Source organism: Erinaceus europaeus, chromosome 13 (assembly GCF_950295315.1).
Source record: "Erinaceus europaeus chromosome 13, mEriEur2.1, whole genome shotgun sequence".
NCBI lineage: Eukaryota > Metazoa > Chordata > Mammalia > Eulipotyphla > Erinaceidae > Erinaceus > Erinaceus europaeus.
Genome location: NC_080174.1, coordinates 91,265,156 through 91,277,424, shown reverse-complemented (window position 1 = coordinate 91,277,424; position 12,269 = coordinate 91,265,156). Strand labels below are relative to the sequence as shown.

General features: G+C 52.4%; 1 protein-coding gene and 2 long non-coding RNA genes across 7 annotated transcripts in view; 2 read left to right on the top strand and 1 right to left on the bottom strand.

The window, feature by feature from the left end:
* Positions 1 to 8,877, bottom strand: part of DHRS3 (dehydrogenase/reductase 3) — a 56,647-nt gene extending 47,770 nt beyond the window's left edge. For 3 of the 4 annotated variants that reach the window (XM_007532985.3, XM_016192535.2, XM_016192536.2), the window contains exon 1: positions 8,683 to 8,877. In XM_007532985.3, the coding sequence (XP_007533047.1) occupies positions 8,683 to 8,877 (195 nt within the window). The remainder of the gene's footprint in view (positions 1 to 8,682) is intronic. The other variant, XM_060170879.1, reaches the window with a different exon arrangement.
* LOC132532450 (uncharacterized) lies at positions 7,689 to 9,408 on the top strand. Its single transcript, XR_009544406.1, has 2 exons — positions 7,689 to 7,951; positions 8,773 to 9,408. It is a non-coding gene; the product is annotated as an uncharacterized LOC132532450 (long non-coding RNA).
* Positions 9,409 to 10,472: 1,064 nt separating this feature from the next.
* LOC132532449 (uncharacterized) lies at positions 10,473 to 12,039 on the top strand. Of its 2 annotated transcripts, XR_009544405.1 has the most exons (3): positions 10,473 to 10,611; positions 11,042 to 11,108; positions 11,837 to 12,039. It is a non-coding gene; the product is annotated as an uncharacterized LOC132532449 (long non-coding RNA). The 2 variants fall into 2 exon arrangements; XR_009544404.1 differs by lacking the exon at positions 11,837 to 12,039 and having other exon boundaries at positions 11,042 to 11,114.
* The last annotated feature ends 230 nt before the right edge of the window (positions 12,040 to 12,269 follow it).

The following is a 12,269-nucleotide window of genomic DNA, read 5'->3' as shown; positions in this document are numbered from 1 at the left end:
GTGCCTGGCTCACAGAAGATGGGCTGCTTGTTGATAAAGGAATGAGCCCACCAGCCATGTGCTTGCTAACCTGATGTTTGGGCACTTTGTCTGCTTAAAAGTTAATGAATGAGAGAGGAGGGGGGAAGGAGAGGAAGAGAGAGAGAGAGAGCTTGAGAGTTCCACTTTGGCACATGCTGGGGAGCAGACCTGGAGCCTCATGCATTTGAGCCTGGGTTTGTAGCCTCTGCACCACCTCCTGGTCAGTGGCACTGGCTTTTAGACATTCTGGATGTGTGTTTAAGGATCCTCACTGATTCCTAGCCAATGGGCAGGCGTGTGTGCTAGTGTCATGTTGGTTTCCTTCTCTGCTTTCCATTTGGTTTCTTTTTCTTTTATTATTAATTAATTAACTAATTTACGTTATCTGTTGCCTTCAGGGTTATCACTGAGGCTCGGCGCCAGCACTATGGATCCACTGCTCCTGGTGGCCATTTTTCCCTTTTTCTTTCTATTTTTTTTGACAGGACGAAGAGAAATTTAGAGGGTGGGAGGGAGATAGAGAGGGATAGAGAAAGACAAACAGCTGCAGATCTGTCAAGCATCCCCTCTGTGGGGAGCAGGGGCTTGAACTGGGATCCTTGCACAGGTCCTTGATCTTCGTACTATATGCACTTAATCAGGTGCACCACCGCTCAGCCTCCTTAGAGGTGTCTTTCAAAAGCAAAGAAGAGATCATCTTAGAGTGACCTAGATGTCACAGTGATCTACCTACAGATACAGGAGAAGGTGCTGCATCTGAAACATCGTAACGTGTGAGGTTGTGCCAGCCGGCGACAGTCTGGCAGAGGCTATGGTGGTCTTCACACACAGGTTTCTGTTCTGGGCAGAAAAGGGAGCCCTTTGGCCCGGGAGGTGGCACAGTGGAGAAGGCACTGGTCTCTAATGCATGAATGAGGTCCTGAGTTCAATCCCTGACATCACACATGCTAGAGCAGTGCTCCAGTTCTCTCGCTCCACTTCTTGTCTCTCACTAATAAATAAATGAATATAAAAAAGAAAGAGAGGACAGAAGAAAAAAAAAAAGAAGAAGAAAGAAAGGAAAGTGTGGCTGAGATCATCTTCTCAAAGTGATGACCTTGACAAATAAAAAGACGGAAACAAACCAGAGAAAGTAACCAACCAGACAGCAGCTCAGGCAGGTCAAAGGTCCTGGGCTCTTCTAAGAAGAGTCAGTCTCTGAAAACTCTTAAGATGGGCCGGGGACACTGAAGACGGACTTGACTTGTGTGCAGTATCAAACCTATGGGACGATTTTCTCTCTCTCTTTCTCTCTCTCTCCCTCTCCCCCCTCCTTTGTCTTTATCTAGAATAAAATGAAAACCCTAAAAGCTCCCCTAGGAAACTACCAGAAAGGATGACTAGATCCAGTAATGGAGCAGTACCCATAAATCTGTGTCATTTCTATACTCAGATCTGTCTGTCTGTCTGTCCCCACCCCCAGGGTTATCACTGGGGCAAGGAGCTGTCACTGTGAATCCATTGCTCCTGGTGCCCTTTTTTTTTTTTTTCATTTTATTGGATAGGACAGAGAGAAATTGAAGGGGGAAGATAGAGAGGGAGAGAGAGAGACACCTGCAGAGCTGCTCACCACTTGTGAAGTGACCCTCCCTGCAAGTGGGAAGCCAGGAGCTCAAATCCTGGTCTTTGCGCAGGTCCTTGCGCTTAGTACTATGTGTGCTTAACTGGGTGCACCTCTGCCTGCCCACCATGGGACATTCTCTAAAGCCTAAAGATAATTTGGGTATCTCATGATAAAAACTCGAAGTTCTGCTTGCATGTGAGATGGAAAATTGGGGTCCCTTGTCTCTGTGAGGACCAGGCTGAAAACACAAACATCTTGTACTAGAACTGAAATAAATCCAAGACTGACAGTTGTGTGGGGCTGTGGAAGGACCTTGGAGACGGGTATAGGGTTCCCACCAACAGAGGGCATTTTCTAAGTCTGAAAACTCTTCATTTTCATTCAGCAGGGTCTAATGCTTTTCAAGAAAGGCTGAGATCCTCAGTGAGAAGGACAAAAGTGTTTTCTCCACACTGGCCCCCAGAAGTCTCCTCCTAGTCATCTGAGGGAACCTGGCAATTCTTTGCTTTCCTGGGAAGACTAATCCACATGTGAGGGTTTCAGATTTATATTTTATTTTATTTTATTTTATTTTATTTTATTTTATTTACCAGAGCACTACTCAGCTCTGGTTTATGGTGGTGCAGGGGACTGAACCGGGACTTTGAAGCCTCAAGCATAAGAGTCTCTTTGCGGGAGTCTGGCAGTAGCGCAGCGGGTTAAGCGCAGGTGGCACAAAGTGCAAGGACCAATGGAAGGATCCCGGTTCGAGCCCCCAGCTCACCACCTGCAAAGGAGTCGCTTCACAGGCTGTGAAGCAGGTCTTCAGGTGTCTATCTTTCTCTCCCCCCGTCTTCCCTTCCTCTCTCCACTTCTCTCTGTTGTCCTATCCAACAAAAATGACAACAATAGTAACTACAACAACAAAAAGAAACAAGGGCAACAAAAGGGAATAAATAAATAAATAAATATTAAAAAAAGAAGAGTCTCTTTGCATAACCATTATGCTATCTATCCCTGCCTTGAGGACTTCAGAGTATGCCAGAATCTCTTTCTTTTAATAATACTATCTTTTTTACTTTGGTAGGGCAGAGAGAAATTGAGAGGACAGAGGGTGTTGAAAGGGAGAGAAAGACAGACACCTGCAGTATTTCCTCACTGCTCATGAAGCTTTTCCCTGCAGGTGGGGATCAGGGGCTTGAACCAGGGATCTTGTGTATGCCTGTGAATGTGCACATTCAACCAAGTGCGTACTGCCCAACCCCCAGGTGCTGGAATCTTAAGGATCAATGCATCTTCTCTCATCTTATGGATGTATTTATAGGTTCATGAGCAGTGAGGGTTCCTTGGGGGTACAGGTGATGGCGCACCTGGTTAAGCGCACATATCACTATGTGGAAGGATCTGGGTTTAAGCCCTGGCTCCCCACCTGCAGGGCGGATGCTTAACAAATGGTGAAGCAGGTCTGCAGATGTCTATCTTTCTCGCTCCCTCTCTGTCTCTCCATCTCCTCTCAATTTTTCTCTGTCTTGTCAAATAAAAAAGAGAAAGAGAAAGGGAGGGAGGATGGCCACTGGGAATGGTGGAGAAAAAAAAAAAGAAAAGAAAGAAAGAAAGAAGAGAAAAAGAAAAGAGTGAGGTGTCTTTTACAGCATCATAGGAGAACAGATCTAGAACCCAGTCTCAGGCCTCCAGGTAGTAAAAGCCACAGGGGACATGGCTCTAGATGTGGACACCTCAGTTTCCCTGGAGGAAGGAGGTGGTAGCAGGAAGGTATTTATTTACTCAGGAAGGAGATCGCACACGGTGCCAGGCTCATTGTCAGAAACCCAAAGAACACAGTCTGCAAGGTGTCAGGCGTGTTCCAGATGCCACAGGCAGGAGAGGTGGCTCCATGTTGCTCCTCCCAGGGCATGCTGGGTAGGAGTCTGAGACTTTTAGAGAGCCCCAGAAATCTCTACCAAAGCGAGCCTCAGGATGCGTGAGGGAGACCTACTGTGCTCCCTGCAGCGACGGGCCTAGTGGCCTTCCTCACGTACCTCAGGCACATGACTGTGGGCTGCACAAGAATCCTTGCCTGGACCCCATATTTCCCGCATCCTGCCCCCCCTTTCTCTTTCTCTTTTCTTTTTAAAAAATATTTTAGATTATTGGATAGAGACATAGAGAAATTGAGAGAGGTGGGAGAGATAGAGAGGGAGAGAGAGAGAGACACCTGCAGCCCTGCTTTACCACTCATGAAGCTTTCCTCCTACAGATGGGGACTGGGGGCTTGAACCTGGGTCCCCATGCACTGTAATGTGAGCACTTAGCCAGGTGCCTCACCGCCTGGCCCCACCCTCTCCGCCTTTCTTCATTTTCATCAGTATAGGCTGGTCTTCCTGTTTCGGGGTGAATAGCCTGTTTGTGTCTCCAACACCAGATCCTACTCTGGTATTTCTTTTCTTTGCCTCAGCCTCCTTCCCTGATTCCTGTGTGGTTTTCTTGTCCTTGATTCCTCCTGGATGCCACCTCTTCCAGAAAGCCTTCTGTAATGCCTTATTATAGACCATTAGCTCCATGGGATTTCCTCTGAGTCCATCCCACACCTACTTCTACTTGGAATCTCAGGATGGGAACTTATTTGGAAGTAGAGTCCTTGGTGATATACTGAGTTAGGGATCACAAAATGAAACTCTGGGGAGTCAGGCGGTAGTGCAGCGGTTAAGCACTCGCGGCGCAAAGTCCAAGGACTGGAGTAAGGATCCCATTTGGAGCCCCTGGCTCCCCACTTGCAGGGGAGTTGCTTCACAGGCAGTGAAGCAGGTCTGCAGGTGTCTATCCTTCTCTCCCCCTGTCTGTCTTCCCTTCCTCTCTCCATTTCTCTCTGTCTTATCCAACAACAACAATAAAAACAACAAGGGCAACAAAAGAGAAAATAAATATAATTTAAAAAAATATGGAACTCTGGCAGATACTCTCAGCAGCTCTGTGAACAAGGCATTTTTTTTTTTTAACCAGAGTACTGAGTAGCTCTGGCTTATGGTGGTGCAGGGGATTGAACCTGGGACTTTGGAGCCTCAGTCATGAATCTTTTTGCATAACCATTATGCTGTCTACCCACCCCTTCACCCCACCACCCTGAACAAGGCCTCTTCAAGAAGGTTTTTGGGCAAACCAGGAATCAGAAGCTGTGGGACTCATGGAGATGTGCAGGGAAGATGATTCACAGATCTATGTAAAGGGTGCGGGGGGTGCAGGCAGTGGTGCACCTGGTTAAGCGCTCACATTACAGTGTGCAAGGACCCTGGTTCAAGCCGCTGATCCCCACCTGCAGGGGGGAGCTTCACAAGTAATGAAGCAGGGCTGCAGGTGTCTCTGTCTCTTTCTCTCTATCTCTCCCTCCCTTCTCAATTTCTATCTGTAAAAAAAAAAAAGAAGCAGGTGCATCTGGTTAAGTGCACATAGCAACAGTACTGCATACAAGATCCCAGGCTTGAACCCTGTTCCCCACCTGCAGTGGAGATGCTTTACGAGTAGCAAAGCAGGTCTATAGGTGTCTCTTTCTCTCTCTCTTTCTCTCTCTCTGTCCTCTCTCACATTCTCTCTGTCTGGTTGAATCAAAAGGGAAGGGGGGTAGAGTAAGCTGACTGTTACCTCTCATGAAGCCACCTCAGTAACTGACAAGCATCTACCCATCCTGAAGCAGATTCCACTCTGAGTCCTGTTCAGGGAGGGACTGGGCTCTTGCCTGCTGCCCCTGCCTCTGTGGGCCTGCAGCCCTGGCCCGGATTCCTGTTCGGCCACTTGCCTCATCCTGGTCCAAAGCTGAAACAGACACAGCAAATACTTCCAAACCAAAAGTCCATTTCTTCTCCCAGGGGCATGCTAAACCCTGTCAAAGACTCTGCAAGCTGAACCAGCCAAAGAGCTGAGCCAGGAGCCTCAGAAGTGGGATGGGCCCAGACTCTGGGAAGCTTTTGTGGGAAGAATTCCAGCAGGCACAGCCAATCAAACAGGGAGTGTAGAGAACATTAGAGTCAGGCAAGAACCTTTCTCCTGAAGAAGATGCCAACCTTGACCAGCCAAACCCCCTGAGCCTCAGAACGCAATGGTGAAGGGAAGATCTCCCCAGTTGGGAACTTTCTAATCCCAGGTGCACTGAGAGTAAAAAAAAAATCACTCAGTTGGTTCACCTTTGAAGCTGAAGCTGCTACTGCTCAATGTTGCTCAACTGAAAGTCATTACAAGAAACTGTTGTGGGGTCAGGTTGTGGAGCACCAGGCTGAGCACATGTGTTACAGTGCACAAGGAATCTGGGTTCAAATCCCTGGTCCCCACCTATGGGGAGAAAGCTTCATGAGTGGTGAAGCAGGGCTGCAAGTGTCTCTCTCTCTCTCCCTCCCTCCCTCAATGGCTGTCTCTATCCAATAAATAATAAATATTGTAAAAAAATTTTAAATAATAAACTGTGTTGTCAGATGGTTTCACTCCTATGTTGACTCTAGAGATCTGATACACATGAACTTGGAAAAAAAAAACAGAAGGAAACAAACTGTTTCTAAGACTTGTGAGAACTCTGGTGGTTATCTTTGGGAGGCGAGAGGGTGGGGCCACGGAACTCTGGTGGTGCTGTGACGTGTATCCATACACTGTCATCTTACAGTCTTGCAGCCTACTATTAACCACAGATTTTAAAAAAGAAAGAAACTGCGCAGTGACCTTCTCCCCGCCTCCCACCCCCCCAAGAAGTGAACCCATCTCTCCTGCCCATGCCAGCTGTGTAAGAGACCAGCTCTCCTTCTTTCCCTCCTCTTGATCTTTCCCTCCCAGGCCCAGTTGCAGTCACAGCCAGGCTGGAAGGGTTGTCAGATGGCCTCTCCTTCCATCAAGGAACCACCTGCGGTTCAACACTGCCTCCTGCCTAACTTCACTGCCGGCTGCAGGGCTGCGGCCACTGCAGGAACCAGCTTCAGCACCCTGGCCCCCAACCTGCCTTGTGCAATACACACCTTACCCCACCACGCTCAGTCCTTTGTCCTTCAGCCCCATGGGATCTTCAATATATGGACCACTTTGTAGACACCAGACGGATTCTGGCAAGCAGCTTTGATTCCAAATTCCCCACCATGGCAGCAAGCAGAAGACTCATTAAAAAGTAGCTCCGGTAATTGGTTAGATAATTACAAGTTCTAGGGAATGAGTGCTCTTGGTCATCCTGATAGGTTGGATGACTGAAGCTAGTGTGAATGGCACTGGAACCTTCATAGGTCCCCACGGACCCTATTTCTAGTGACCACTTTAAGACATACTTTGAACTGGCTCAGAGTGATTCCCTGGAAAGGAACGTCCTTCCGTAGTGAGGTGAGGCAAGGTTCTGCTCACGCACTAGAAGGGTAGCCTTCTGCACTCCTGCGTCACTTGCCCCAAGTCAGGGCCTTCTTTTGATTTAGCCTTGTTTATCATCATTCAAGTTTTTCCAGATTGAAGAGCTATCCGTATGCAGCCAGTTACAAGAGCAGACAGAGACCCAGGACCTGGGCCAGCTGGAAGAATTAGAAGAAAGTTTCTGTGGGGGCTGCAGACCAACACAGCATGCCAATCACAGGCAACTGTTTCAAGCCCCACACCCCCTCTTCAAGGACATACTGACCCCCTCTGCCAAGGGCTTAGGGAGCCCCAAGGAAAGGACACTGCATCTCCCCGTGCTGTGTGTCCAAGGGTTAAAAACACTTCCGAACTCCCATTCCAACTGCAAGGTCAAGCAGCTGTCCAAGCCACCCAAGGAGAAGCAGGATCCCCAACAGCCAAAGCCAGCCAGCCAGCCAGCCGGCCGGCCAGCCTGGTCACAACAGGCTCCCCGGGGAAGGAAGGGTTAATGGGTAATCAATCAGCTTTAGCTGATAGTTCAGGCTCCAAAGTTCAGTCTCAGTCAGAGCCACCCCAGAGGAATTGTAAATCTCAGGGCAGTATTTAACAAAACAAAAGCAACCTGGAATTACATGCAGGTTTGGTTTTGGACAGTGCACATTTACTTAATCCCCAAGGTATGTGGCTCCATGTCAGATCAGCTGGCTGTGCTGGTCCTCTTAACACCCCCCACCACCCCCAACCAGCTCACAACAGTTTAAGTTTCAGGCTAATTCCCTGTTTTTGCTCTTCCTCTTCAGAGGCTGAAGACAGCCTGGCCTGCCTTAAATATCTCTCTCTCTCTCTCTCTCTCTCTCTCACTAGTCACTAGGTGAGTCAGCCTAGCTTGGGTCAGATCTGGGTGACAGCCTGCTCACCCTCCCCACTCTAGGACGCCAGGTCTTAGACAGCTGGAAGCAGTTCAGATTGGCACCACAGTGTCACCTCACCAGTTAAAGGGTAGGAATCCCCACTGGACTGCATGAAATGGGTGTGTGTGGGGGGGGCAGGTTGGGAGGTGACAACAAGGACTCTTTCCTCTGCCTCACTTTCCTCCACCCCACTCCCATGTTCAAACATCTGAGTCTCCTGATTACACCGAGCCACACTACAGCATCCAAGACACCCGCCCCCCAACACACACTCCCACAGCCACTCCCAGGACCCTTTTCCAACCCAAACCAAGTAGCCCCTTCCCCTTCTCAGGGAGCCTAGGCTCAGGTTAGCGCTGGATAGAAAGGTTGCCAAGCAAAACACCAGCTCCTGGAGTGCACACACCCAGCCCTCACCAGGGTGGGGGCATGGGGGGGCCAGTATAACACCTTCCTTGAGGGAGACAGGAATGTGGGAAAGGGGTGGGTCTCCAAAAGTTTCGGGGTAGCATGCAGAACCAGCCATCTATCTATCCCAAAGGACCTGCCAAGATAGACAGGACTGTGTCCAGGGTATTTACAAGGTGAAACTGACTAGCTCAGCACTAGCGGTGGCGCGCAGGATGAAGGTGGCCGTTGGCGAAGGGGGGGAATGGTGCGGGGGATGGGGTGGAGAGGGGACACACACCCTCCGGCCCCGGGTGCGAATGCTCGCGGCGCGCTGCAGCAGGTGGGCGTCCCCGAGCCCCCACCCCCACCCCCTGGCCCGCAGCCTACCCGCCCCCCAGCCCACTGGATGGGCTGCACCCCGGGTGGTACCTTTCTGGCCCCGCGTCCCGCGAACTCGCGGGCGAGCTGGCGGCCGATGCCCCGGCCGCCGCCGGTGATGAGTACAGTCTCCCGCGACAGGTCTCGCAGCCGGCCGGGCAGCACCAGGCCCACGGCCGCCTTGGCCACCAGGTAAAGCATCTGCAGAGGGAAGGCCACCAGCGCGCCCAGCCACTTCCACACCATCCTGCGCCCGGGGCCAGGCGGGGCCCCGACTACCCGGACCCAGCACACAGGAGTGGAAAAAAAAAAAAGTAAGAAGAGAGAGGAAAAAAGAAAGAAAGAAAGAAAGAAAGAAAGAAAAGCACTCCCAAACTAATAAATAAACCGAATAAGAGGAGAGAGAGAGAGAGAGAGAGAGGGAGAGAGAGGCGTTCCACGTTCCACTTGGCCACTGATGACCTCTTTCAAAGTGCAAAAGCACCGGGTCAGAAAAAAAAAAAGGTAAATAAATCCTCTTTGGGAAGAGGAATACGCGTCTCCGAAGGTTGGGTCAGTGAGGGGGTGGAGGGGAAGCCGAAGGTGGAAAGTTCTAACAAGAAGTTTCTTGCCCCAGCGGTCGTTCCGGCTGGGGAATTCTCAGGTAATGTTTACAGGCTGACAGAGCAGTTTAGGCAGGGGAGGGAAAAAAAAAAAAAAAAAAACCAACCACACGCGCGCACCCCTGCTACAGCACTGCGGTTTCAAAGTGCAAGATTTAAAAAAAAAAAAATCCGGTTCCAAACTGAAGCTCCCCAGCCGCTTCTCCAGGAGAGAGAGAGAGAGAGAGAGAGAGAGAGAGAGAGAGAGAGAGAGAGAGAGAGAGAGAGAGAAGGAAAAAAAAATAGTAAGTGGGAGAAAAAAAGTGCTTGGCGCTCCCAGTCTCAGCCCGCGAAAGTCTCCCGACTCATTGCTATTCTGGGGCTCAGGAAATTGCTAGACGCGACCCGACCGCCAGCAGCCTGCAGAAGTGGGGGGTCCGGGGTCCGAGTCTCCCCGCGCTCGTCGCGCGCCCGGGTCCCTCCCTCCCCGGCAGAGGCTGCAGTCGCCGCCCGCCCGGGCTCCCGCTCCCTCCTCCCTCCCTCCCTCACTCCCTCCCTCCCTCCCTCTTCTCTCTCTCCTCTCTTCTCTTCTCTCTCTCCCTCCCTCTCTCTCTCCTCTCTTCTACTCTCTCTCCTCTTTCCTACTCTCTCCCTCCCTCTCTCCTCTCTTCTACTCTCTCTCTTTCTCGCTCCTTCTCTCTCTCCCTCTCTCTCCCGGATGGGCATTTATCGCCCCTTTTTGTCTCCGCAACTTGGAGCGGGTCCGGGTGCGGGCCGCGCGTGGATCGGACCCGGGTCTGCGCTGCGGGGTTCAGCCGCTCCGGGGGCAGCCTCGGCGGGGAGCGAGGGGGCGGCGCTCCCCCCCCATTTTTTTAATACCCCATTAAGTCTGATTGACAGTTAAAGTTGTTCCGAGGCTTCACTACCATTCTTCTGAGTGGCTGCCGCGGCCTCCCCTCCCCCCTGCGCTGGTGGTGGGGGGTGGGAGTTGGGGGGGTGGGGTGGGGTGGGAGTTGGGGGGGTGGGTAAGAGCGGGGCGAGGGTGAGAGGTGGGGCGGGGGTGGAGTGGTGGCTGGGTGGGGGGTGCGGGCGCGCACACGGCTCTCCCAGACTCTGTTCCCCTCCCCTGGGCGCGGGCGGGCGGCGGGCGGGCTCCCCTCTCTGCAAGCCGGGACGTGCAGGGCTGCGGCCGGGAGGGCTGGCGGTCCTGGCTCTCAGGCGCTGGAAGCGACTCCGGCAGCCGGCTCCCTGCGGGAGACTCTCCGAGGGCCTGGAGGCCGCCCGGGCCGGAGGAGGAGCACACCCAGGGGCGCTGACGCTCGTCCCGACCCAGCTAGGCCGCCCAGAGCCGCTTCGGGCGCCCCCCACCCCACCGCAGGCACACCCCGCCCCCTTGCAGGTAGAAGCCTGAAGCCACTCTCCCCCCACCTTTGCCCAGAAATCTCAGTCTTCACTCAGAGGTGCTTCTCCCCCAGCTCCACGGTGGGTGGGTGTGAGTGGCGGCGGGGGGCGACAGCTGGGGAGCTCAGTTTTGCTTTGAGCAGAGGGAGTGGGGAGGGGAAAGGAACCTCTACCCCCAAGGTGCCAGTGAAACCCCTGGAGGTTAGCTGGGAGCATATTTACTGCTCATCTAGTCTAGAATTACCTTGAGTGACAGCAATTTCCTTAATAACAAAAGCCTGTAAACAAAACGTCCTCGGCGAGTGGCGCCCCGCCCCCCTTCCTCTCCTCCTGCAGGGGTGAAGACAGCCACTTCTCTCTCTCTGGGTCTCTCTGGGTGCTGCCCTAAACTAGCCACCCACCCAGCAACCTCCTGCCCTCTCCCACAGAGATCTCTCCCCTACTGGAGGGTGGCGCGCAGCTATTTAGAGCTGTCTGTTGCAGGAAGTCTGGGAGGTGAGTCACCAACAAGAAGCCCCAGTTCAAGAGATTATGGGACTTGCCTCTCTCTTGCCCCTGATCACCCCAGGCTGGGGGTGGGGTGGGGTGGGAGGTATGTGTGTGTGTGGGGGGGGGGTCGATGCAGGTGGGTAAGGAGAGGAGCCGCCCTGTGACCTGGGGCAGCAGTTCTGCAGCTTGAAGTCACCTCCAAATTGATTCAGTGCTTAGTGCTTTGCTTGGTACTTCAGCTAAGGATTGAGATGGGAGGGCAGGGTGTCCCTTTAAAAAATGTTTCTGGGAGGGCTGGCCTTCAGGGCTGCAGAAGTGCTGGGGGTGGGGGGACAAGCTTCCTTCTAGGTGATTTGGGAAACTCAGTGTCTGAAGAAGGGCTGTCTGGAAGAACAAAAGAGAAGTCAGGTTTTGAAAGAGTGGTCTTGGGTGGGGAACTCACCTGCAGGGGAAGTTTATATTCTGATAAATTCATCCTCCCATGGACCCTGCAATGGGCTTGTGAGTATCCCATGTTCCTTACTACCTAGTGGGGGGTGGTGCAGGAAGGGGAGCGTCCAGTCCAAATCTGAGTCTTCTTCCTACCCTACCCCATGCCCACGCGACCTGGACAAGTGGGGAGGAGACAACTGGAGGGTGGGCCTCTCTCCCACCCTCAGGCAGAACTCACACTGCTGTCTGTGTGAGCTCTGGGGCGGACTCCATCAAGGTGGCTGCCTCCTCTCACCTTCCAGCTCTGTAAACATGGAAGCGACCCAAATCTTGGGAGAAGTTAAGTCCTTTGCAATGTGAAGCAACTGGTGCAGGCCAGGCCTGCCAAGGGGCACAGGGCGCTCCTGAGAGCTCTGCTCATCCGTGGTCCTAGGAGCCGCCTAGTGGTCAGGATGCCACACTGCTTCTCCCACAGTCCAGCGAAGGCTTCCAGCTATGCTGGTTCCTTCCAGGTCTTTGTCCCGTTGGTAGTGCCACCACCCCCACCCCCCAACCCCCGCTGCAGCAAAGGAGAGATTTGCAAACACAGAGCGCTTTCTCTGCATGGGCCAGAGGCTTCATGGAGGAGAAAGTCAGTGCCAGAATGCAACTCACAAACAGTGGTATGTTCACTTCAACCTCGTGTCCCCACTGGGTCTTGCTTATTTATATTCCTCTCCCTGGCTGAGCATTCAG